The sequence below is a fragment of the Loxodonta africana genome, chromosome 8 (genome assembly GCF_030014295.1).
Source record: "Loxodonta africana isolate mLoxAfr1 chromosome 8, mLoxAfr1.hap2, whole genome shotgun sequence".
In the NCBI taxonomy this organism is placed as follows: Eukaryota; Metazoa; Chordata; class Mammalia; order Proboscidea; family Elephantidae; genus Loxodonta; species Loxodonta africana.
In genome coordinates, this window is record NC_087349.1 from 130,365,469 (window position 1) to 130,391,904 (window position 26,436).

At 39.3% G+C, this 26,436-nt stretch overlaps 1 protein-coding gene across 2 annotated transcripts in view; it reads right to left on the reverse strand.

Annotated features, from left to right (window-relative positions):
• Positions 1 to 26,436, reverse strand: part of SH2D4B (SH2 domain containing 4B) — a 179,663-nt gene that overhangs the window by 81,607 nt on the left and 71,620 nt on the right. For both annotated transcript variants that reach the window (XM_064290321.1, XM_003418591.3), the window contains exons 3-5: positions 10,423 to 10,582; positions 9,184 to 9,331; positions 5,948 to 6,095 (exon numbers count right to left, since the gene is read on the reverse strand). In XM_064290321.1, the coding sequence (XP_064146391.1) occupies positions 5,948 to 6,095; positions 9,184 to 9,331; positions 10,423 to 10,582 (456 nt within the window). The remainder of the gene's footprint in view (positions 1 to 5,947; positions 6,096 to 9,183; positions 9,332 to 10,422; positions 10,583 to 26,436) is intronic.

Below are 26,436 nucleotides of genomic sequence, written 5' to 3' on the forward strand. Positions count from 1 at the left end.
AGAAAATTAGAGACCAATATCCCTCATGAACTTAGAAGGCAAAAATCCTCAACAAAATTCTAGCCAATAGAATTCAACAACATATCAAAAAAATAATTCACCATGACCAAGTGAGATTCATACCAGGTATGCAGGAATGGTTCAACATTAGAAAAACAATCAATGTAATCCCTCATACAACTAAAACAAAAGACAAGAACCACATGATCTTATCAACTGATGCAGAAAAGGCATTTGACAAAGTTCTGCACCGATTCATGATAAAAATTCTCAGAAAAATAGGAGTAGAAGGAAAATTCCTCGACAAAATAAAGGGCATTTATACAAAGCCAAGAGCCAACATCATCCCAAATGGAGAGAGACTGAAACCATTTCCCCTGAGAACAAGAACCAGGCAAGGATGCCCTTTATCACCACTCTTATTCAAAGTTCTGCTGGAGGTCCTAGCCAGAGCTATAAGGCTAGACAAAGAAATTAAGGGCACCGAAACTGGCAAAGAAATAAAGGTATCTCTGTTTGCAGATGACATGATCTTATACACAGAAAAAACTAAAGAATCCTTAAGAAAACTACTGAAACTAATAGAAGAGTTCAGCAGAGTTTCAGGATAGAAGATAAACATACATAAATCAGTTGGATTCTTTTACATCAACAAAAAGAACATCGAAGAGGAAATCCCCAAATCAATACCATTTACAATAGTACCTAAGAAGATAAAGTACTTAGGAATAAATATAGCCAGAGATGTAAAAGACCTATACAAAGAAAACTACAAGACACTACTGCAGGAAACCAAAACCGACCTATCTAAGTGGAAAAACATACCTTGCTCATGGATAGGAAGACTCAATATTGTAAAAATGTCTATTCTGCCCAAAGCAATCTATAGATACAATGCAATCTTGATTCAAATACCAGTGACATTTTTAATGAGATGGAGAAACAAATCACCAGCTTTATACGGAAGGGGAAGAGGCCCTGGTTAAGTAAAGCATTACTTAAAAAAAAAGAACAAAGTGGGAGGCCTCATAGTACCTGATTTTAGAACTAATTATGCCACCACAATAGTCAAAACAGCCTGGTACTGGTACAACAACAGATACATAGACCAATGGAACAGAATTGAGAATCTGGACATAAATCCACCCACATATGAGCAACTGATATTTGACAAAAACCCAAAATGTGGAAAATGGGAAAAGACAGTCTTTTTAACAATGGTGCTGGCATAACTGGATATCCACCTGTAAAAACATGAATCAAGACCCATACATCATGCACAAAAACCAACTCAAAATGGATCAAAGACCTAAATACAAAGCCTAAAATGATAAAGATCATGGAAGAAAAAATAGGAACAACTCCAGGAGCCCTAAAATGTGGTAAAAGCAGTATACAAAACATTACTAGAACTGCACAAACAGCAAAAGAGAAATTAGATAACTGGTAGCTCCTAAAAGTCAAACACCTATGCTCATCCAAAGACTTCACCAAAAGAGTAAACAGATTACCTACAGACTGGGAAAAAGTTTTTAGCTATGACATCTCTGGTCAGCAGCTGATCTCTAAAATCTACATGTTACTGCAAAAACTAAACAACAAAAAGACAAATAACCCAATTAAAAAATGGGCAAAGGATGTGAACAGACACTTCACTAAAGAAGACATTCAGGTAGCTAACAGACACATGAGGAAATGCTCATGATCATTAACCATTAGAGAAAAGCAAATCAAAACTACAATGAGATTCCATCTCACTCCAACAAGGCTGGCATTAATCCAAAAAACACAGAGTAATAAACGTCGGAGAGGTTGTGGAGACACTGGAACACTTATACACTGCTGGTAGGAACGTAAAATGGTACAACCACCCTGGAAATCAATTTGGCGCTTCCTTAAAAAGCTAGAAATAGAACTACTATGTGATCCAGCCATCCCACTCCTTGCAATATATCCTAGAGGAGTAAGAGCCACACAAACAGATATATGCACACCCATATTCATGGCAGCACTGTTTACAATAGCAAAAAGATGGAAGCAACCAAGGTGAGTGGATAAATAAATTATGGTATATTCACACAATGGAATACTATGCATCAATAAAGAACAGTGATGAATCTGTGAAACATTTCATAACATGGAGGAATCTGGAAGGCATTATGCTGAGTGAAATTAGTCAGCTACAAAAGGACAAATATTGTACGAGACCACTATTATAAGAACTCAAGAAATAATTTAAACAGAGAAGAAAATATTCTTTGATTGTTCCAAGAGGGGGGAGGGAAGGAGGGAAGGGGAAATCACTAATTAGCTAGTAGACAAGAACTAATTTAGGCAAAGGGAAAGACAACATACAATACAGGAGAGGTCAGCACAACTGGGCTATACAAAAAGCAAAGAAGTTTCCTAAATAAACCGAATGCTTCGAAGGCCAGCGTAGCAGGGGCGGGGGTTTGGTGACCATGGTTTCAGGGACATCTAGGTCAATTGGCATAATAAAAACTATTAAGAAAACATTCTGCATCCCATTTCGGGGAGTGGTGTCTGGGGTCTTAAATGCTAGCAAGCGGCCATCTAAGATGCAACAATTGGTCTCAACCCACAGGGAGCAACGGAGAATGAAGAACTCCAAAGACACAAGGTAAGTATGAGCCCGTGAGTCAGAATGGGCCACATAAACCAGAGACTACATCAGCCTGAGACCAGAAGAACTAGATAATACCTGGCTACAACCAATGACTGCCACGACAGGGAGCATAACGGAGAATCCCTGAAGGAGAAGGGGAGCAGTGGGATGCAGACCCCAAATTTTAGTAAAAAGACTAGGCTTAATGGTCTGACTGAGACTAGAAGGACCCTAGAGGTCATGTCCCAAGACCTTGTGTTAGCCCAAGACAGGAACTATTCCCAAAGCCAACTCTTCAGACAGGGATTGGACTGGACTATATGACGGAAAACGATACTGGTGAGGAGCGGCCTCTTGGATCAAGTAGACACATGAGACTTTGTGAGCAGCTCCTGTCTGGAGGGGAGATGTGAAGGCTTACGGGAACAGAAGCTGGCTGAATGGACACAGGAACACAGGGTGGAGAGAAGGAGTGTGCTGTCTCATTAGGGCTATCTATAGCAACTAGGAGTATACAAAAAAAAAAAAATAGCGGGGTATATATGAGGTTTTGTATGAGAGACTGACTTGATTTGTAAATTTTCACAAAGTACAATAAAAAAAGAATTAAATACTTTTGTTCATCAAAAGACTTTACAAAAAAAGTGAAAAGACAACCTACCAACTGAGAGAAAGTCTTCAGAAACCATATATCCAAATAAGAATCTAATAATCAAAATATAAAACTTCAACAACTAAACAACAAAAAAGAAAAATTACCCAATTAAAAAATGGGCATAATACTTGAATAGACATTTCACCAAAGAGGATATTCAAATGACCAAAAAACACTTGAAAAGATATCTATCCATCAGAAGGATGCACGTCAAAACCACAATGAGATACCATTTAACTCCCACTAGGATTGCAGTGGGGTTTTTTTGGGGGGGGTGGGGAGGTTTAGGAGTGCTATGGTAAAAAAAAAAAGAAAAGAACAAATGTTGACGAGAATGTGGAATTGGAACCCTTATACATTTCATGTGGGAATGCAAAATGGTACAGATGTAGAAAATAGTGTGGTGGTTCCTCAAAAAACTAAAAATAGAACTATCATATGAACCAGCAATTCCACTCCTAGTAATATACCCAAGAGACTTGAAAGCAGCAACACAGACACATGTATTCCACTGTTCATTGCAGCAGTATTCACAGTAGTTAAAAGGTGGAAACAACCTAAATGCCCAACAACAGATGAATGGATAAACAAAATGTGGTACGTACATACATTAGAATACTCTCAGTCAGAAAGAGAAATGAAGTCTTGATACATGCTACAACATGGATGGAGCTTGAAGACATTATGCTGAGTGAAACAAGTAATCACAAAAGGACATATATTACATGACCTCACTTGTATAAAAACAGGTAAATATATAGAGACCAAAGTTTATTAGTGGTTACCAGGGGTTGGATGTTGGAGGAGAAAGGAGAGTTATTGCTTATGCAGCACTAGTTTCTGTTTATGGTGATAGAAAATTGGTATGATTAAGGGTAATGGTTACAGTCAGTTGGTGTAACTGATGTCACTAAAGTTGAATTGGCAAATATTTTTACAACAACAAAAGAAGAGTAGCTGCTGAGACTGATTATATATATACAACCTAGCACCATGTGGGATTTGGTTTTTTGGTTTGGAAATTTAGGGTCATGGTTTCATGGGACATCCTAGTTAATTCGTCTAATATCATGTTCAGCACTTCTGTTCTACCTCCTAGTTCATTTGATAGTGCCTGGGGTCTTAACAGCTTGCAAGCAGACATCCAAAGCACAACAATTGATCTCTATTCACCTGGAGCAACAGAGAAAGATGGACAGTCATGAACAGGAGGAGGAACTTGAATGTGTGCTTAATTGCCTCTATGAACAACTGCCTTTTTTGCCATGAGACCAGAAGAGCTGTATGGTGCCTATCATTACTGAATATTTTCATTAAAGATTCTATAGAAGAATCCCTACAAAAAAGAGTAAAAATGAAGAACTGAATTTCAAATTCTCATGGAATTTAGGCTTTCTAGAGCCATTGAGGCTGGACGAGCCCATGAAATTATTATCCTGAGATAGTCGCTTAACCTTAAACCAAATATATTCCCTGAAGTCTTCTTTGAATCAAACAGTAGCTTGGCTTAATTAGTAAAGAATGTCTGCCTTGAACGTTGTGCTCTTTTAAAGAACTATCTATACGGGATCAAATTGACAACAGGAACTCGAAAGGTTAGCTTGGAAGCTTGAAAGGGGGAGTAAATTTATGTTAATGGGGAAGGAACAATTCAGAAAAGGAGGGTGAGATTGATTACACAATTTGAAGAATGTTATTAATGTCACTGAACTGTACACGTAGAAATTGTTTAATTCGTGTATGTTCTATGTATATTTTCAACCACTAGAAAATAAGATGTTCTGGAATTAGCGGTGATGGTTGCACAAATTTAAATCGGTGAATCTTATGGTATGTGAATTATGTCTTAGTTTTTTGAAATCTGTTTGAAGAATCTGGCACATGGTTAAGAAGTGCTGGGGAACAGAGGACCTGCCAGAGGAAGGCACCTCACATCCCTACTCTCCAGCCCCTGCTGCGGCCCTAGTCACAAACATCTCTAAACTGTGCCATTGCAACAGAGTCCTTCTCTCTCTCGGGGCAAAACCTAGGCCTAATCACGTCACTCGCCTTTGGAAGTTTCCCACCATCAAACCAAGTTTCACCTGCCTTTCCCACTTAACTTCTCACCACTCTGACACCCTCCAAGAGTTAACCACCCTACACGTCTCCATCTTCCTAAGCGTGCCACATCCCTTTGTCACCACACCTTTGCACATGCTGGTCCTCTGGCTAGAATACCCTTCTCAGCCTCTTTGCCTCATGTAACTCCCTTTTCCTCATCAAGTCTTATAACACTCGTCATCTCAAACACCACCAGGACAGCCATGTTGTGCTCCAACTACAAGTGGTACATTCTCTCGAAGCTTGTGTGTCTATTTCCTCCCATGTCAGCTATTTTCTCCAAGATAAGGGCCATGATCCCTCATCTCTGGGTCCCCAGAGCTTAGCACAGAGCCAGGAAATTATTCGTTACTTGAGAAATGTCAAGTTTTATTTCTTAATATTAAGAAATTTTCCCAGCTACAGCATAAGTTCTTTGAGGGTAAAGTCCTTACCCATTGGCCCTTGAGAGAACCAATCACATGGTTAGCCTTTGGTAAAGGCAATTAGTGAACAACTGAACTGATAACTGAGCTAACACACCGGTGGGTGGAGGGTGGGTAGGAACAGCCAGCTCTACTCACACTGCTCTTCCCACTCACGCTCCTCCTTCTCGCTGGCATGGCTCTGCATCTGGGCCTGCTTCAGAGTCCAGTAGAGCTCCTTCGCCCTGCATTCCTCCTGGAGGCGGATCTGCTCTTCTCCTCGCTTCCTTTCCTCTTCCTCTTTCCTCTAAAACATCAAGGGACAAAATGACAGAAGGTGACCCTGACACTCCATGAGGAAGAAGTGCCTCTGGGATTCTGCAGCCAAGTAATGACTGAGTCGCCACATGGTGGGGCGGGTCAATGGTGGTCGGCGTGTCTCAGCCTCTACATGTGAAATGGCAGGAATTACACATGACTGACAAGGCTGTGATAAGGATCAAATGGGCTGAAATATGTGGAATGTGTAAACTCTAAGGCTTTCTGCAAAAATGAGCAGACTCCTTAGCCATGCTTCTCTAGTGTGTGTGTATGTGTGTGTGTGTGCCTGTAATTCCTCAAAGCCAATTAAGCACCCAATTAACCAATGTCAAGATGAGATATTTCAGGGAGAGGGCATGTTTGGGAACCTAAAATGTCTCTATTTTTGGCCCATTTTCAAAGTCCAAAAGCATCCTCTGTGTGTGTGTGTGTGTGTGTGTGTGTGTGTGTGTGTGTGTGTGTGTGTTTTCCTCTACCATTGTTTACTTCAAGGTAACATGCATATGTGAAAAGAATCGAATAGTACTAAAGGCTTATAATGAAAAACAGCAGTTCTCTAAAAGAACTTCACCCCACCAACCCCATCTCAGGCCAGTATGCAGAGGCCACCTCTTTTAACCACTTTAGCTGTTCCTTCAGGTAATTACACCCATGTCCTGAATAATACTGCTAATTCCTGATGAAGCAATTCTAGACATTACTGCCTTTCTTTTTTTGGTACACAAGTGTTTAGCACTCATATTTCCCACACACGTACATATTCATACTTCTTAGTTTTCACAATAAACTTACATCACAATTTGAGGTTAAATCAATAACCAGTGTAAATAAAGTTCACTGCAAAGCCAAATAGGGAGCTATTTTCAGCAATTCTAAGAAGCACATTTTTAACATCTCTGGAATATAGGTGTGTCTTACAACCCATGACTTGTCTTTTAAATTGGCAGCATTTTTTTTTTCTGTCTTGGTAATAAAAAAATAATGATGCACTTAACAATTAATGGCATCTTAGATTCAGTAACATATGGTAGCATGACTGCTTTTCCTTTCACTTTGTTTTTTTCTTCCCTGAATTAATGGTTGTTTTATCTTGGAGTTGAACATTGAATTTTCTCAAATCTCCATTTGATCTATAATAAACCTTTCTCTGTAAATAAGCAAATGCTTTTTATTATAACAGGTAATACAGCAGTTATTTTTTTCCAAAGGACACTCCCACCTCCCCAGGGCTGTATCCCCTTCTTCTCCAGTTTGCACTGGTTGCTATCCAGATCTCAGGACTCACTCTAAGGGTTTCTGAGGTGGAATCCCTGGTCCTTTGTCCCCATGTCATCTTTTTTGGTTACGCCTTTATTTAGCAGAAACACATCTTTCAACAGTTCTTAGGGAAGGACACATAGACAGACATTTTCTGAGTCTTGTCTGAAAGTGTCACATGTAACTGCTAGTTAAGCTGATCATAAAACCTGCAAATCCTTATCCTGCAGAATGTGGAAGACTTTACTTCTTTATCTTCCAGCATCCAGTACTGCCACTCTTACCCTCATTTTTCTGTTTGGGGCATTATTTTTTTTTTCCTCTGGAAGCTTCTAGTGTCTTCTCTTTATTACTGATGTTCAAGACTTTCCTTAATGGTGAGCCTTGGCTGATTTCCCTTCATTCCTTGTGCTGAGCCCTCAGGTGCTTTCAATCTGGAGGGTCATATCTTTCCATTCCAATGCTTCTTTGTTTGAGATTTCTTTGACAAGTTCTTCCCCTCTCATTTCTCTTTCTAAAACTCCTATTCATCAAATGCTGAGCCTCCTATGTTGATCCTCTAAGTGCCTTATTGTATCTCTCCTATTTTCCATCTCTTGTCTTTTTTGTCCTACTTTCTGATTGATCTCACTGACTTTATCTTCCAAACCTTCCACTAAATTTTTTATTCCAGCTATTACATTTGTAATTTCCAAATGCTCTTTCCTGTTCTTTGGTTGTTTGTTTCTCTTCATTGCATCCTGTCCTTGTTTCCTGAATACAGTAGCTCATCTATCTGAGAATTTTAGAGCTTTTTCCTTCCCCATACTCTGACTGAGGTCTGGTTCCTCTGTTTTCCTCTGTTTGTTTAATTGGGTGTCTATCGTTCATACTGGAGCCTTTCCTCAGATATCTGGCTATCTGTTCCTAGTCAAGAGAGAAGTAAATATCTGACTGGGAGGCTCAGAGTGTGTGGCTAGAGATTTGTTGAGAGGTGGACTTTGCAACAGACATGATTTTAAAATGCCAATGTCCTCACTATCTAATCATAATGAAAAAAAATTTTTCACACAATTTAAAGAAGGGCAAATGCCATGACCATCAATTCACAAAATAATACATTATTGGGGTTAGTCATGATTCTTATTTTTCATCTTTTTGCTTATTTGTATTTTCTACCAATAAAAAGAAAACTGTGTATCACTTCTATAGCAAAAAGAAAAAAATTTCACACAGGAGACCAGAATTTTTTTTTTAGATAACCTAAGCTTCTTATGAGAGGATAGTCAAGCTCCTTTACCGTATCAAGCTAACAATTCCCTACCTTGGGCCAGAAACTGTGCATATATCACCTCCTAGAGTCCTCAGAAAAACCACGAATGGGGTATTGTTATAATCTAATATTATAAACAAGAAAGCTAAGGCTTGGAGAAGTTCAGCAAGCTTCCCAAGATCACACAACAGCAAGCAGCAGAGTTGAAACTGGATCCCAGGCCTGACTGACAAAAACCAGCTCTATTTCCAAGCCTTATTTCAGGACTGTTGGTTTGAGATGCAGAAGGCCTGAGTTCTAATCCTGGCTCTATCCCCAGCCACTGCTACATGTGGCCTTGACAAGTCTCTTCCCCTGTCTGACCCTCAGCTTCCTCATCTGTACACGAAGTGGATTGGCCTAAATGGTGTGTCACATTCCTTCTTGCTCAGACATGCCAGAGTTCTGTTATGAAAAGACCTCTCAAGAAGCACCCTGTGTTGACCAGCACCATGACGACATCAGCCTCAGAGGCCTTAGGGGCTAGAGAAGGTGGCTGCACATAGTGCCACGTCCACTGGCCCACCTTGAACTCCTCATGTATCTGTTCCTCCAGTACTTTGGCAGCCTTATGGTCCTCCATCTCCACTTTCCATTTCTCGGCCAGGATCCGGGCTTTCTCATTGGCCAGTGCATCCCGGAACTTCTTAGTGATCTCAGCCTCCTTCTGTCTCCTTCCAAGAGAGCACCGGCAGGTATGAGCTCATGTGAACAACTGAAAGACCACGTGAAAACAGAGCTTCAAATAAAAACAATGAGCAACTTTTTTTCTGGTCTATCGGGATGGCAAATAACTAAGGTCCATAAAACTCAGTGTTGGCAAAGGTGTGGGGAGACAGACGAAAATGTCTGTATGAGAATATAAATCAGCAGAGTCATTCTGGAAGCCAGTAAAACAAGACTCGGGGAATAATTTCTCACTCAAGTTTACAAAGGTGTATGTAGAAGATGTTCATCAGAGGATTTTTATAACGTAAAGAATAGTAAACAACCCAAATGTCCATCAATAGTACCAACAAATTAGATTTCTCATATAATGGAGCACTATACAGTAATCCTAAATAATGCTGTGGATCTATATTAATATGTTAAGGTGTGAATAAAGTAGCTTACAAAGCATGTGCCACCTAAATGCTCAAATGAGGCTATCTTAGGTGGGGGGTGTTAAGTTGTTAATTTATCCTTTTATAGTTTACAGTATTGTTTATATGTTTCACAATTAAAACACTCATTAAAATTGAGGAGAAAATGTTGGAGTCAGCTGCATATGGATTTTCAAGTTTGGTGAAAAAATTTTAAAACTAGTTAATGAAAGGAGTCTGACTCCAAACCTCACTGTAGGGCTCAGCTGTCCATCTTGTCTGCAAAATGTGGGTGACATAAAGAGGAGCAGATAGATACCAAAAGTGAATCCAAAATACTGTAACATATCATAAACACACTGGACAGCCCAGGGAGGGAAAAACTTGTCATTGTAGTCTCAATGAATCCAAAACATATTCCTGTGAGAGGGCTATGCCCACACCACAGATGTAAAAACTGAGGCCCCAGGTCAGCTAACTACAAATTGGTGGAGCCAGAATTTGAACCAATGAGGTCTACCTGAAGCCAAGCTATGATCTTTGATCAGAGCTCAAAATAGCCAGCCAGCTGCCTGGCACCTCCTCCCTCCTGCCCACAAGCTCCTGTCCTCAGCAGGGCCTCACCCCAAGGCTCCAGGCTCAGTACCCACCCAGCACACCCACCACCACTCTATGCCTCTCACCAGAGCTCCTCAGCCTCCCTCTGTGCCTGCAGCCGTACCCGCTCCGTGATCAACTCCTCGGAGATCTCCTCGTAGGGCTTGTCACCAGGACCCTCTCCCATGATCCAGACCCAGACCTCACCATCTGCCCCCAGGAGCCACTGGATGTGCTTGTCACTCGCTGCCTTGCAACAGAAGGACAAAGAAGGAGGAAGAAACAGGTCTGATTTCTCATTCATTAGTAAGGAATGGCCTAAGCTGGCTGATGGTACACAACCAATACACCACCCTACAGAATGTTCTCCCTTCAAAAAGTGAGATACGGAGAGATACTGGCCTGAGTGCAGGGCCACAATCCTTCCCTCTCCCACTCCCTCTAGGGAGCAACACAGCAGCCAGGTCAGCCTACAGAAGCAGGTGTCCAAGATCAAGCTCTCCTGAGACCTTTAGCAGAGACAGCAGCAGGAAACCGCCCAGCACTCTCTGAAGGGAGTAAATGTCACTCCCAGGCCAAGGCAGTCAGAAGCCAGTGTGCCTTGTTTGCACTCTTGCCCTCCTATCCCCTGGAATTGCTAGATCCAGCAGCCTGGGCCCAGAAGTCTCCCTTAGGAGGAGCCACACAGGAAATGCCACCCACGTCAGACTGTGATGTAAACACAAATACACCTTTGTTTAGTAAGCCACTGAGATTTCTCAGTGTGCCTATTGCAACAGCTTCCATCAATTACTGTTACAAATTGAATTGTGCCCCCCTCCCATATGTATTGGAATTCTAGCCCCTATACCTGTGATCCTATTTAGAAGTAGGGTTTTCTTTGTTGTGATTATTAGGTCATACCCAAGAAAGGCCCCCGCGCCTCTGTCAGTTTATCATATCGTCAGGGCTTCATGTTGCTGTGATGCTGGAAGGTACGCCACCGGTATTCAAATACTAGTGGGTCACCCAAGCCGAATAGGTTTCAGCTGAGCCTTCAGACTAAGACAGACTAGGAAAAAAGAACTGGTGGTCTACTTCTGAAAAGAATTAGCCAGTGAAAACCTTATGAATAGCAGGGGAACATTGTCAGATATAGTGTTGGAAGATGAGCTCTTCAGCTTGGAAGGCACTCAAAAATACAACAGGGGAAGGGCTGCCTCCTCAAAGCAGAGTCGACCTTAATGACAAGGATGGAGTCAAGCTTTCAGGACCTTCATTTGCTGATGTGGCATGACTCAAGATGAGAAGAAACAGCTGCAAACATCCATTAATAATTGGAATGTGGAATGAAGTATGAATCTAGGAAAATTGGAAATCATCAAAAACGAAATGGAACCCATAAACATTGATATCCTAGGCATTAGTGAGCTGAAATGGACTGGTATTGGCCATTTTTAATTGGACAATCATATGGTCTACTATGCCAGGAATGACAACTTGAAGAGGAAAGGCATTGCATTCATTGTCAAAAATAACATTTTGGATCTATCCTGAAGTGCAACGCTGTCAGTGATAGGATAAAATCCATATGCCTACAAGGAATACCAGTTAATACGACTATTATTCAAATTTACACACCAACCACTAACACAAAAGATGAAAAAAATGAAGATTTTTACCACCTTCTGCAGTCTTACATTGATCACGCATGCAATCAGGATGCTTTGATAATTAACGGTGATTGGAATGTGAAAGTTGGAAGGATCGGTAGTTGGAAAATATGGCCTTGGTGATAGAAACGATGCCAGAGATTGCATTATAGAATTTTCCAAGACCATTGACTTCTTCATTGCAAATACCTTTTTTCAATTACATAAATGGCAACTACACATGTAGACCTCACTAAATGGAATACACAGGAATCAAATCGACCACATCTGTGGAGAGAGATGATGGAAAAGCTCAGTATCATCAATCAGGCCAGGGGCTGACTGTGGAACAGACCATCAATTGTTCACATGGAAGTTCAAGCTGAAACCAAAGAAAATCACAAGTCCATGACAGCCAAAGTATGACCTTGAGCATATTCCACCTGAATTTAGAGACCATCTCAAGAATAGATTTGACACATTGGACACTAATGACTGAAGACTAGACATGGTTGTGAAATGACATCAAGGACATCATACATGAAGAAAGCAAAATGTCATTAAAAATACAGGAAAGAAAGAAAAGACCAAAACGGATGTCAGAAGAGACTCTGAAACTTGCTCTCGAACACAGAGTAGCTAAAGTAAAAGAGCCAAACAGAAAATTTCAAAGGGCACCTGGAGAAGACAAAGTAAGTATTATAATGACATGTGCAAAGAACTAAAAATAGGAAACCAAAAGGAAAGTACAAGCTCAGAATTTGCCAAGCTGAAAGAACTCCAATACTGGAAGATTCTACAGGGAATATATTAAACGACACAGGAAGCATCAAAAGATGGGGAGAACACACAGAATCACTCTACCAAAAAGAATTGGTTGACATTCAATGATCAGGAACCTATGGTACTGAATGAAGAAGTCCAAGCTACTTGAAGGCCTTGGTGAAAAACAAGTGTCCAGGATTTGATGGAATACCAGTTGAGATGTCTCATCAAACAGATGCAGCGCTGGAAGTGCTCACTCGTCTATGCCAAGAAATTTGGAAGGCAGCTACCTGGCCAACTGAGTGGAAGGGTCCATATTTATGCCTATTCCAGGAAAGGTGACCCAACTGAATGCAGAAGTTATCAAACAATATCATTAATATCACACACAAGCAAAATTTTGTGGAAGATGATTCAAAAGCAGCTATAGCAGTATATTGACAGGGGACTGCCAGAAATTCAAGCCAGATTCAGAAGAGGATGTGGAACCAGGGATATCATTGCTGATGTCAGATGGATTGTGGCTGAAAGCAGAGAATACCAGAAAGATGTTTACCCATGTTTTATTGACTATGCAAACGTATTTGACTATATGGATTATAACAAATTATGCCTAACATTGGGAAGAATGGGTGTTCCAGAACACTTAATTGTGCTCATGAGAAAACTGTGTATAGATCAAGAGGCAGTTATTTGAACAGAACAAGGGAATACTGCATGGTTCAAAGTCAGGAAAGGTGTACTTTAGGGTTGTGTCCTCTCACATACCTATTCAATCTGTATGTTGAGCAAATAATCCGAGAAACTGGATTATATGAAGAAGAACAGGGCATTAGGATTGGAGGAAGACTCATTTACAGCCTGCATGATATGTAGATGACACAACCCTGCATGCTGAAAATGAAGAGGACTTGGAGCACTTACTGCTGAAGATCAAAGACCACAGCCTTCAGTATGGATTACACCTCAACATAAAGAAAACAAAAATCCTCACAACTGGACCAATAAGCAACACCATGTTGTCAAGGATTTCATTTCACTTGGATCCACAATCAACACCCATGGAAGCATCAGTCAAGAAATCAAAAGACACATTGCATTGGGAAAATCTGCTTCAAAAGACCTCTTTAAAGTGTTGAAAAGCAAAGATGTCACCTTGAAGACTAAGGTGCACCTGACCCAAGCCATGGTATTTTCAATCACCTCATATGCATGGGAAAGCTGGAGGATGAATAAGGAAGACCAAAGAAGAATTGACACCTTTGAATTACAGCGTTGGTGAAGAATATTGCATATACCATGGACTGCCAAAAGAATGAACAAATCTGTCTTGGAAGAAGTTCAACCAGAATGCTCCTTAGAAGCAAGGTTGGTGAGACTAGTTCTCACATACTTTGGACATGTTATCAGGAGGGATCAGTTCCTGGAGAAGGACATCATGCTTGGTAGAGAGTCAGTGAAAAAGAGGAAGACCCTTATCATGGATTGAATTATGTTCCCCCAAAAACGTGTGTATCAATTTGGCTGGGCCATGATTCCCAGTATTGTGTGGTTTTCCTCCACTTTGTGATTGAAATTTTATGTTAAAGAGGATTAGGGTGGGATTGTAACACCCTTACTAAGGTCACAACCCTGATCCAGTGTAAAGGGAGTTTCCCTGGGGTGTGGCCTGCACCACCTTTTATTTTATAAGTGATAAAAGGGAAGGGGAGCAAGCAGAGAGTGGGGGACCTCATACCACCAAGAAAGAAGCACCAGGAGCAGAGCGCATCCTTTGGAACTGGAGCTCCTGTATGGAGAAGCTCCTAGTCCAGGGGAAGATTTATGAGATGGAACTTTCTCCAAAGCCAACAGAGAGAGAAAGCCTTCCCCTGGAGATGAAGCTCTGAATTTGGATTTCTAGCCTACTAGACTGTGAGAAAATAAATTTCTCTTTGTTGAAGCCATCCATTTGTGGTATTTTTGTTACAGCAGCACTAGATGACTAAGACAACCCTCAATGAGATGGATTGACATAGTGGCTGCAACAATGGGCTCAAGCATAACAATGATTCTGAGGATGGCACAGAACCGTGCAGTGTCCCATTCTGTTGTACATAAGGTCACTATGAATCCACAGGAAAACTTCTAGAGTTAATAGTGGAATTCAGCAAATTTGCAGGGTAGAAGGCCAACCCACAAAAATCAGTCAGGTTTCTATATACCAACGAGTAATCTGAAAGGGAAATTAAGAATAACAATTCCACTTACAATAGCATCTAAAAGAATAAAATACCTAGAAATAATTTTAACCAGGAATGTGAAAGATTCGTACAATGAAAATTATAAGACAACTTACAGACTGAGAGAAAATTTTAGAGAACCACGTATCTGGTCAAATATCCAGAACATATAAGGAATCCCTACAACTTAATAACAAAAAGACAAACAATGCAGTCAAAAGATAGGCAAAGGATTTAAGTAGACATTTCACCAAAGAAGATATACAAATGGCCAACAAACACATAAAAAGATGCTCAACACCATTAGCCACTGTTTGTTGTTATTGTTGTTAGTTGCTGTCAAGTCAGTTCCAAGTCATGAACTCCCCAGGTGTACAGAGTAGAACTGCTGCATAGGGTTTCCAAGGCCATGAAATTTCAGAAACAAATCACCAGGCCTGTCTTCTAAGGCAACTCTGACTGGGTTTGAACTGCCTTTCTTTCAGCTAGTAGTCGAGTACTTAACCATTTGCACTATCCAGGCAACCCTGAGAGAGATTCAGATCAAAACCATAATGAGATACCACTTCATTCCCACTAGGATGGCTGAGATTGAAAAAAAAACAGAAAACAATAAATGTTGGGGAGGATGTGGACAAATTGGAACACTTATCCATTGCTGGAAACCCTGGTGGTATAGTGGTTAAGTGCTATAGCTGCTAACCATAAGGTCAGAAGTTCAAATCCACCAGGAGCTCCTTGGGAACCCTATGGGGTAGTTCTACTCTGACCTATAGAATCACTATGAGTCGGAATCGACTCAACGGCAACAGGTTACGGGTTTTTATCCATTGCTGATGACAATGTAAAGTAATACAGCTACTGTGGAAAGTTGTTCAAAGAATTACCATATGATCCAGCAATTCCACCCCTAGGTATATACCCAAGAGATTTGAAAACAGCAACATAAACAGACACATTTACATCAATGTTCATTACACCACCATTCGCAATAGCCAAAACGCAGAAACAACCTAAACACCCATTCACAGATGATTGGATAAACAAAATGTTGTACATATATACAATGTAATGTTACCGCCAGAAAGAGAAATGAAGTCCTGATACATGTGTTAAAAATAACCGAAACACAAAGAGATTAAAAAATAAGATTTATTCTGGGCAGTCATTTTGTATGTATGCAGGGAGGTTATTCTGTTTCTATATACAAGTGGCTCAAAGTAGGCTAGTTACAATTGTTAAAAATATATATATAAATAAAATTTTGAATTAACTCAAAACAATAATATAATATTTGCTTGTTTCATGATTTAATGAACAATGTGCAAATTGGAGGAGTGCAATTCCCTCTGCATGAAGGAAAATGAAAAAAAAAATGTTTCCAAGGATTATAGATTGCACAGAACTTAAATATTTTTTCTATTTATAATGAAAATTTTATTTTGTTTTTGGTGAAAATATACAAAGCAAAACCCACTCCCATTCAATGGTTTCTAGATATAATGATTAGTGACATTGGTTACATTCTTCACATCATGTCAACATTCTCAACTCTGTTATAGTTGTTTCATGTCCATTTACTTAATCTTCCTGCCCCCCAACATTTTCACCTATGCTTCAAAATAGCTGTTGGCCATTTGGTGCTATACAGATACTTTTTAAAAAAAAAGAACCCAGTATTCAAGGGTGACAATCTTTACTTGTTGAACTAAACTTAATTTAAGGGTAACTTCAGGGGATAGCTTCAATTCAGGGTTTGAGGATTAACTCAGGGCCACAGTCTCAGGGACTCCTCAAGCCTCAATAGACCCAGTAACTTTGGATAGTTTAAGAATTTGAAGTTTTCTTCCACATTTTTCTCCCTTTCTATCAGGATCTATCTATTGTGTCACTGATCAAAATGTTCAGTAATAGTAGCTGGGCTCCATCTAGTTCTTCTAGTCTCAAGATAGAAGAGGTCATGGAGACAATTATACCTATAGTCTGGTTCCTTCTCTGATTCTTGGATTTCCTGCTTTCTCTTTTGTTCCAGATAAATAGAAGCCAATAGTTGTGTCTTAGATGGCAGCTCATAAGCTTTTCAAAAAAAAAAAAAAAAACCCAAACCCGTTGCTGTTGAGTAGATTCTGATTTGTAATGACCCTGTAAGACAGGTTAGAACTGCCCCATGGGGTTTCCAAACAGCAACTGGTAGATTCGAACTGCTTACCTTTAAGTTAGCAGCCTAGCTCTTAACCACTGCACCACCAGGGCTCCAAAAGCCTTAAACTCTCAACAAGATGGGCTGACACAGTAACAATGGGCTCAAACAGAAAAGACTGTGAGGAGGGCGTAGGACCCGCAGCATTCTGTTCTGCTGTACACGGGGTCACTATAAGTTAGAGCTGACTCAACAGCACCTCACAACAACACAGAAGTTGACTCCAATTAGACATATCCAATCACTTCACAGGAGTAGTTCTCTTGGTTTGAGGGCTTACAATCATGGCATTTGGTACAATCCTGTTAATTGGCATAATAAGCTTTTTAAAGTTTATGTTCTATCTCCAAGCATGGTGAATAGTTTTATAAGACCCCAGAAACTACTCAACATAATGACCTCTAGTTTCGATCACATTGTAAGATGTTTTAGGACCTCATTTCTCTTTCTGGTTGAGAATTATCCCACTGTGTGTATATACCACATTTTGTTTATCCATTCATCCATTAATAGGAACTTAGGTTTTTTCCATCTTTTTGCTATTGTGAATAGTACTGCAATGAACACAGGTGTGCAAATATCTGTGCATGTATTTCTATCAGATCCCTAAAAGTGGAATTTCTGGGTCATATGGTAGCGAGTGAGTGAGTGACTGACTGACTGACTGACTGACTGACTGACTGAGTAAGTGAGAGTGGCTGAGTGACAGAGTGAGTGAGAGTGAGTGAGTGACAGAGTGAGTGAGGTTCATTAATAACCTCTGATATGCAGACGACACAACCTTGTTTGCTGAAAGCAAAGAGGATTTGCAGCACTTACTGATGAAAATCAAAGATTACAGCCTTCAGTATGGATTACATACACATCAATATAAAGAAAACAAAAATCCTCACAACCAGACCAATAAGCAAAATCATGATAAATGGAGAAAAGATTGAAGTTGTCGAGGGTTTCATTTTACTTGGATCTACAATCAACACCCATGGAAGCAGCAATCAAGAAATCAATTGCATTGGGAAAATCTGCTGCAAAAGACCCCTTTAAAGAGCTCAAAAAAAAAAAGTCACTTTAAGGACTAAAGGTGCTGCTGACCCCAGCCATGGTATTTTCAATCACCTCATATGCATGCAAAAGCTAGACAATGAATAAGGAAGACCAAAGAAAAATTGACACCTTTGAATTACAGTGTTGATGAAGAATAATGAATATACTAAGGACTTCCAGAAGAACAAAAAAAATCTATCTTGGAACAAGTACAACCAGAATGCTCCTTAGAAGCAAGGACAACAAGACTTTTACTCACTTTGAACACGTTATCAGGAGAGACCAGACCCTGGAAAGGTACATCATGCTTGACAGAGGGTCATTGAAAAAGAGGAAGACCCTCAAAGAGATGGATTGATGTAGCGGCGGTAACAATGGGCTCAAACATAGCAACAACTGTGAGGATGTTGCAGGACCTGGTAGTGTTTCTTTCTGTTGTACATAGGGTTGCTGTGAGTCAGAATTGACTTGACAAAACTAACAACATGGTAGTTCTATTTTTTAGTTTTTTGAAGACACATCAGACTGTTTTCCACAACAGCTATACCATTTTGCATTCCCACTAGCAATGGATAAGGCTTCCAATTTCCCCCACATCGTTGCTAATATTTGTTATTTTCCTTTTCTTTTTTTTTTTAATCTCCTTTTTTTTTTTTTAGTCATACTAGTTGGAGTGAAATGTTATCTCATTGTGGTTTTGATTTGCATTTCTCTGACAGTTAATGACACTGAGCGTGTTTTCATGTGTTTGTTGGTAATTTGAATATTCTCTTTGGTGAAGTGTCTGTTCATGTGCTTTGCCCAAGTTTCACTTGGGTTACTTGTCTTTTTGTTGTTAAATTGTAGAAGCTTTTTATATATGTATATATTTTTATATATGTTTTAGACATCAGACCCTGTGATGGTTAAGGTTGTATGTCAACTTGGCTGGGCCATGATTACCAGTGGTTTGGCAGTTATGATGTAGTTTGTGATCACCTCTATGATGGGATCTGCTGTGAGTAGCCAATCAGTTGAAAGGGAGCTTCCATTGGAGTTTGGCCTGAATTCAATATAGGTAGACTTTCTGGCAAGGCTCACAGGCTTTTGCTCACACTGGATCCTGCAGATGACTCCTTTTGTCTGACCTCCAGTTCTTGGGACTTGAGCTAGCAGCCTACCTACCGTCTCACCTGCCAATCTTGGGATTCATCAGTCTTTGAAGCCTGTGAACCAGACCCTGATGTCTGACTTGCCAATCTTTGGTTCACCAACCGCTGCAGCTACACGAATCAGGAGAAGCGTCATCCAACCTGACTCACAGACTTGGGATGGTCCAGCCTCTACAACCACATGAGCCATTTCCTTAATATAAATATATATATATATATATATATATATATATATATATATATATATATATATATATATATATATGCTTTACTGGTTTTGCCTCTCTAGAGAACCCAACCTAAGGCAAATCCTGATTGGTTATATTGTTGCCAAAGATTTTTCCCAGTCTGTAGGTTGTGTTCTTACTCTTTCTAAAGTCTTTTAAATAATGAGGTCCCAGTTATCTATTTTGTTTCCTGCTGCTTGTGCATTTGCTGTCATGTTCAACAATCTATCATTGAGAAAAATTAAGTCCCATAGCTTTGTGCTATATTTTCTTCCAAGAATTTTATGGTTTTTGATTTAACATTTAGGCCCTTGATCCACTTTTAGTTTTGGTATATGGCATGAGGCATGGATCTTGCTTCATTTTGCTGCATGCTGAAATCCAGTTTTGCCAGCACCATTTGTTGAAGTCCAACACCCACTCATGATAAAAACTCTCAGCAAAATACATATAGAAGGAAAATTACTTAACATAATAAAGGGCATTTATATAAAGCCAACAGCCAACATCATCCTAAATGAAGAGAGTCTGAAAACATTCACCTTGAGAACGGGAACCAGACAAGGATGCCTTTATCATGGCTCTTATTCAACATTGTGTTGGAGGTCCTAGCCAGAGCAATTAGGCTAGACAAAGAAATAAAGGGCATCCAGATTGACAAGGAAGAAGTAAAATTATCTCTATTTGCAGATGACATGATCTTATACACAGAAATCCCAAAAGAATCTGCAAGAAAACTACTGAAACTATAAGAACAGTTCAGCAGAGTATCAGGATACAAGATAAACATACAAAAATCCGTTGGATTCCTCTACACCAACAAAGAGAACATTGAAGAGGAAATCACCAAATCAATACCATTTACCATAGCCCCCAAGAAGATAAAATACTTGGGAATAAATCTAACCAGATATGTAAAAGACCTATACAAAGAAAACTACAAGACACTACTGCAAGAAACCAAAAAAGATCTACATAAGTGAAAAACATACCTTGCTCATGGATAGGAAGGCTAAGCATTGTAAAAATGTCTATTCTACGCAAAGAGATCTATAGATATGATGCAATTCTGATCCAAATTCCAATGACATTTTTTAATGAGATGGAGAAACAAATCACCAACTTCACATGGAAGGGAAAGAGGCCTTGGATAAGTAAAGCATTACTGAAAAAGAAGACTATGGTGGGAGGCCTCACACTACCTGGTTTTAGAACCTATCATACTGCCACAGTAGTAAAAATAGCCTGGGTATTGTACAACAACAGATACATAGACCAATGGAACAGAACTGAGAATCCAGACATAAGTCCACCCACATATGAGAAGCTGATATTTGACAAAGGTCCAAAGTCTGTTAAATGGGGAAAAGACAGTCTCTAACAAATGGTGCTGGCATAACTGGACCTCCATTTGCAAAAAATGAAAATAAGACTCATACCTCACAGCATGCACAAAAACTAACTCAAAATGGATTAAAGACCTAAATATAAAATCTAAAACAATAAAGATCATGGGAGAAAAAATAGGGAAAACACATGGCATAAACAGTATAGAAAATGCTAACAATGCACAAAGACCAGAAGAGAAACTAGACAACTGGGAGCTTCTAAAAAATCAAACACTTATGCTCATCCAAAGTCTCCACCAAAACAGTAAAAAGATTACCTACGGAATTACAAGAGGAGAAAGACAAAAGTACAGTATAACACATCAAGAGTCCTTCATTAAGAATTAGTAGAAACCCTGGAGGCCAGAAGACAATGGAACACATATATAAAGTACTGAAGTAAAAGAATTGTCAACAAATAATTCTTTACCCAGCAACATTGTCCTTCAAAAATGAGGCAGAAATCAAGACATTCTCAAATAAACAGAAGCTGTGGGAGTTTGTAACTACCAGACCTCCTTTGCAAGTATTACTTAAGTGAGTTTTTCAGATGGAAAGGAAAGAACACTAGATAAATACTAGAATCTGCATATACAAGAGAGAAAAAGAGAGAGAGAGAGATCACCAATAAAGGTAACAGCATGCACAAATATAAGGACAAAGCATACGATATTTTCAGGGAGTAAATGTAGTAGTTATGTTCCACAAGAAATACAATATCAAGTGCAAAAGAAATAAATACAAATTAAACCCACTGGACACAGAAAACCTGTTGCCATTCAGTAGACTCTGGCTCATAGTGACGCTATAGGACAAAGTAGAACTGCCCCATTAGGGTTTCCAAGGAGCAGCTGGTAGATTCAAACTGCTGAACTTTGGTTAGCAGCCTGACCTCTTTACCACTGTGCCACCAGGGCTTCTGTTGGATATAGGATGTATAATGATGTAACAGAAGACTCAACAACAGAGATGAGGGAGGAGCAAAACAGGAATAGAATTTTAGTATGTTAATAGTGTATGCTGCTTGTTGTTTGAATGTTAAATGTTGACGTTAGGCTGAAATAAATTGGTGCAATTTTAAGTTGTTCAATGTAATATTTCTGGTAACCACTTAGAAAATACACACAGAAGGGAAGAAGAAAGAAATCAGAAAGATTCAACACAAAAAATTACAAAAGTATGAGAGTAGTGAGACAAAGAAGACACAGTAAAACTTGAGAAGGCTGAAACCCATGTAACACAGAAACCTGTCAGAAAAGGAAAATTCAAATATTTTCCACTAATAAAGAGAGATAGAAAAGTGGTAAGACTACATCCTGTCAAAGGCAGAACACTTGTGAGACCCAGTTAAACAAGGCAGGCCCATCACATTCTAGCTCTCACAGGTTTCATGGTACAAGACGCACAAAAAAACAATTAGCAAAATGAATGAAGTAGATCCTTCATTTTCAGTAATTACCTTAAATGTAAATAGTTTAAACTCTTAATTCAAAAGGCAGAGAGTGACAAAATGAGTAAGAAAAACATGATCCATCATTATGCTGTCTCTGAGAGAGAGACACACCTTAGACCAAAGGATACAAATAGACTGAAAGTGAAAGGATGAAAAAGGAATATTTCATGCAACTAGTAACCAAAAAAGAGCAGGGGTAGTCATCAGACAAAATAAATTTTAAATAAAAATCTGTTAGAAGTGATGAAGAGATTACATAATAATAAAAGGGTCGATCCATCAAGAAGATACAATAATTATAAATATGTATGCACCTGAAATCAGTGCTCCAAAATATATGAAACAAATACTGAATGACATGAAAGAAGTAGACAACTTCACAATAATAGCTGGAGACTTCAATACCACTTTCAATTCTGGACAGAACATCTAAAAATATCAGTAAGGACATAGAGGACTTAAGCAACATCTTAAACAAATTATACCTAATGAACACATATAGGACACTCTACCCATCATCAGAACAATACACATTTTTCTCCTGTGCACATGGATCATTGTCCAGAATAGACCACATGCTAGGCCAGAAAACAAGTCTCAACAAACTAAAAAAATTTGAAATTGCACAAAGTTGTTCTTTTACCACAAAGGAATACTATTAGAAATCAACAGCAGAAGCAAAAATGGAAAACACACAAATTCACGGAAGTTAAATGATGCACTACTAAACAACCATTTGGTCAAGGAAGAAATCAAGAGTAAAATAAAAACAAATACCTGGGGATAAACAAAAGCAAGAACAAATCATACCAAAACTTAAGAAGTACACCAAAGGCAGTCTTCAGAGAGACATTTCTAGCAATAAAGACCTACATTAAAGAAAGAAGAAAGCTCTCAAATAAATAGTTTAACTCTCCAACTTGAGGGTCTAGAAAAAGAAAACTAAACCTAAAACTTCTAGAAAAAAAGAAATAATGAAGACCAGAGTAGAAATAAATGAAATAAAGAACACAAAAACAATAAAGAGAATCAACAAATCCAGAAGGTGGATCTTTGGAAACACCAATAAAATTGACAAACTGTTAACTAGGCCGACAAAGAAACAAAGAGAGAAGATGCAAATAACCAAAATAAGAAATGAAAGTGGAGACATTACGCCTAACCCAAATGAAGTAAAAAGGTCTATAAAAGAATACTATCAAAAACTGTACTCCAACAAAATTGATAACGTTGATGAAATGGACAAATTCCTAGAAGCACATAACCTACCCAAACTGACTCACAAGGAAGTAGAAAACCTCAACAGACCCATAAATGAACATATTGAACAGTAATTTAAAAAAAAACTTCCAACATAGAAAAACCTGGGACCAGATGGCTTCATTGGGGAATTCTACTGATTATTTAGAAAAGAACTGATACCAATTCTGTTCAACTCTTCCAAAAAGTAGAGCAAGAAAGAATACTTTCTAACTCTTTCTATGAAGCCAGCATTACCCTGGTGCCAAAGCCAGACAAAGACACCACAAGGAAAGAAAACTACAGGCCAATATCCCTTATGAATATAGATGCCAAAATTCTTAGCAAAACACTAGCAAACACTATCCAACAGCATATTAAAAGAATGCGACATCACGATCAACTGGGATTTATACCAGGAATGCAAGGTTGGTTCAACATTACAATATCAGTCAACACAATACATTATATTAATAGAACAAAGGGAAAGAACCGTATGGTCATCTCAATTGATGCAGAAAAAGCGTTTCACAAAATCAGCACCTTTTTTTTTTTTAATTGTACTTTAGATGAACGTTTACAGAACAAACTAGTTTCTCACTAAACAGTTAGTACACATACTGTTTATGTTGTTGTTAGGTGCTGTTGAGTCGGTTACAACTCATAGCGACCCTATGCACAACAGAACGAAACATTGCCCGGTCCTGCGCCATCCTTACAATCGTTGTTATTCTTGAGCTCATTGTTGCAGCCACTGTGTCAATCCACCTGGTTGAGGGTCTTCCTCTTTTCCCCTGACCCTGTACTCTGCCAAGAATGATGTCCTCCTTCAGGGACTGATCGTCCTGACAACCTGCACAAAGTATGTAAGACACAGTCTTGCCATCCTTCCTTCTAAGAAGCATTCTGGTTGTACTTCTTCTAAGACAGATTTTTTCATTCATTTGGCTGTCAATGGTACATTCAATATTCTTCGCCAACACCACAGTTCAAAGCTGTCAATTATTCTTTGGTCTTCGTTATTCGTTGTCCAGCTTTCACATGCATACAACGCGATTGAAAATACCATAGCTTGGGTCAGGGTCACCTCAGTCTTCAAGGTGACATCTTTGCTCTTTAACACTTTAAAGAGGTCCTTTGCAGCGGATTTACCCAATGCAGTGCGTCTTTTGATTTCTTCAATGCTGCTTCCATGGCTGTTGATTGTGGATCCAAGTAAAATGAAATCCTTGACAACTTCAATCTTTTCTTCGTTCATCATGATGTTGCTCATTGGTCCAGTTGTGAGGATTTTTGTTTTCTTTATGTTGAGGTGTAATCCATACTGAAGGCTGTGGTCTTTGATCTTCATTAGTAAGTGCTTCAAGTCCTCTTCACTTTTAGCAAGCAAGGTTGTGTCATCTGCATAACACAGGTTGTTAATGAGTCTTCCTCCAATCCTGATGCCCCGTTCTTCTTCATATGGTCCAGCTTCTACTATTATTTGCTTGGCATACACATTGAATAGGTATGGTGAAAAAATACAACCCTGACACACACCTTTCCTGACTTTAAACCAATCAGTATCCCCTTGTTCTGTCCAAACAACTGCCTCTTGATCTATGTAAAGGTTACTCACGAGCACAATTAAGTGTTCTGGAATTCCCATTCTTCCCAATGTTATCCATAATTTGTTATGATCCACACAGTCAAATGCCTTTGCATAGTCAATAAAACACAGGTAGACATCCTTTGGGTATTCTCTGCTTTCAGCCAGGATCCATCTGACATCAGAAATGCTATCCTTGGTTCCACGTCCTCTTCTGAAACCGGCCTGAATTTCTGGCAGTTCGCTGTCAATATACTGCTGCAGCTGCTTTTGAATTATCTTCAGCAAAATTTTGCTTGCATGTGATATTAATGATATTGTTCTATAATTTCCACATTCGGTTGGATCACCTTTCTTGGGAATAGGCATAAATATGGGTCTCTTCCAGTCAGTTGGCTAGGAAGCTGTCTTCCATATTTCTTGTCATAGACGAGTGAGCACCTCCAGTGCTGCATCTGTTTGATGAAACATCTCACTTGATATTCCATCAGTTCCTGGAGCCTTGTTTTTCACCAATGCCTTCAGAGCAGCTTGGACTTCTTCCTTCAGTACCATCGGTTCGCAATCATATACCACGTCTTGAAATGGTTGAACATTGACTAATTCTTTTTGGTATTATGACTCTGTGTATTCCTTCCATCTTCTTTCGATGTCTCCTGCATTGTTTAATATTTTTCCCCATAGAATCCTTCACTATTGCAACTCGAGGCTTGAATTTTTTCTTCACTTATTCCAGCTTAAGAAACCCTGAGCGTGTTCTTTCCTTTTGGTTTTCCATCTCCAGCTCTTCGCACAATGTCATTATAATACTTTGTCTTCTTGAGATGCCGTTTGAAATCTTCTGTTCAGTTCTTTTACTTCATCAATTCTTCCTTTTGCTTGAGCTTCTGAGAGCAAGTTTCAGAGCCTCCTTGACATCCATCTTGGTCTTTTCTTTCCTTCCTGTCTTTTCAATGACCTCTTGCTTTCTTCATGGATGATGTCCTTGATGTCATTCCACAACGCATCTGGTCTTTGGTCACTAGTGTTCAGTGGGTCAAATCTATTGTTCAGATAGTCTCTAAATTCAGGTGGGATATACTCAAGATCACATTTTGGCTCTCGTGGACTTGCTCTGATTTTCTTCAGCTTCAGCTTGAACTTGCATATGAGCAATTGATGGTCTGTTCCACAGTCGGCCCTTGGCCTTGTT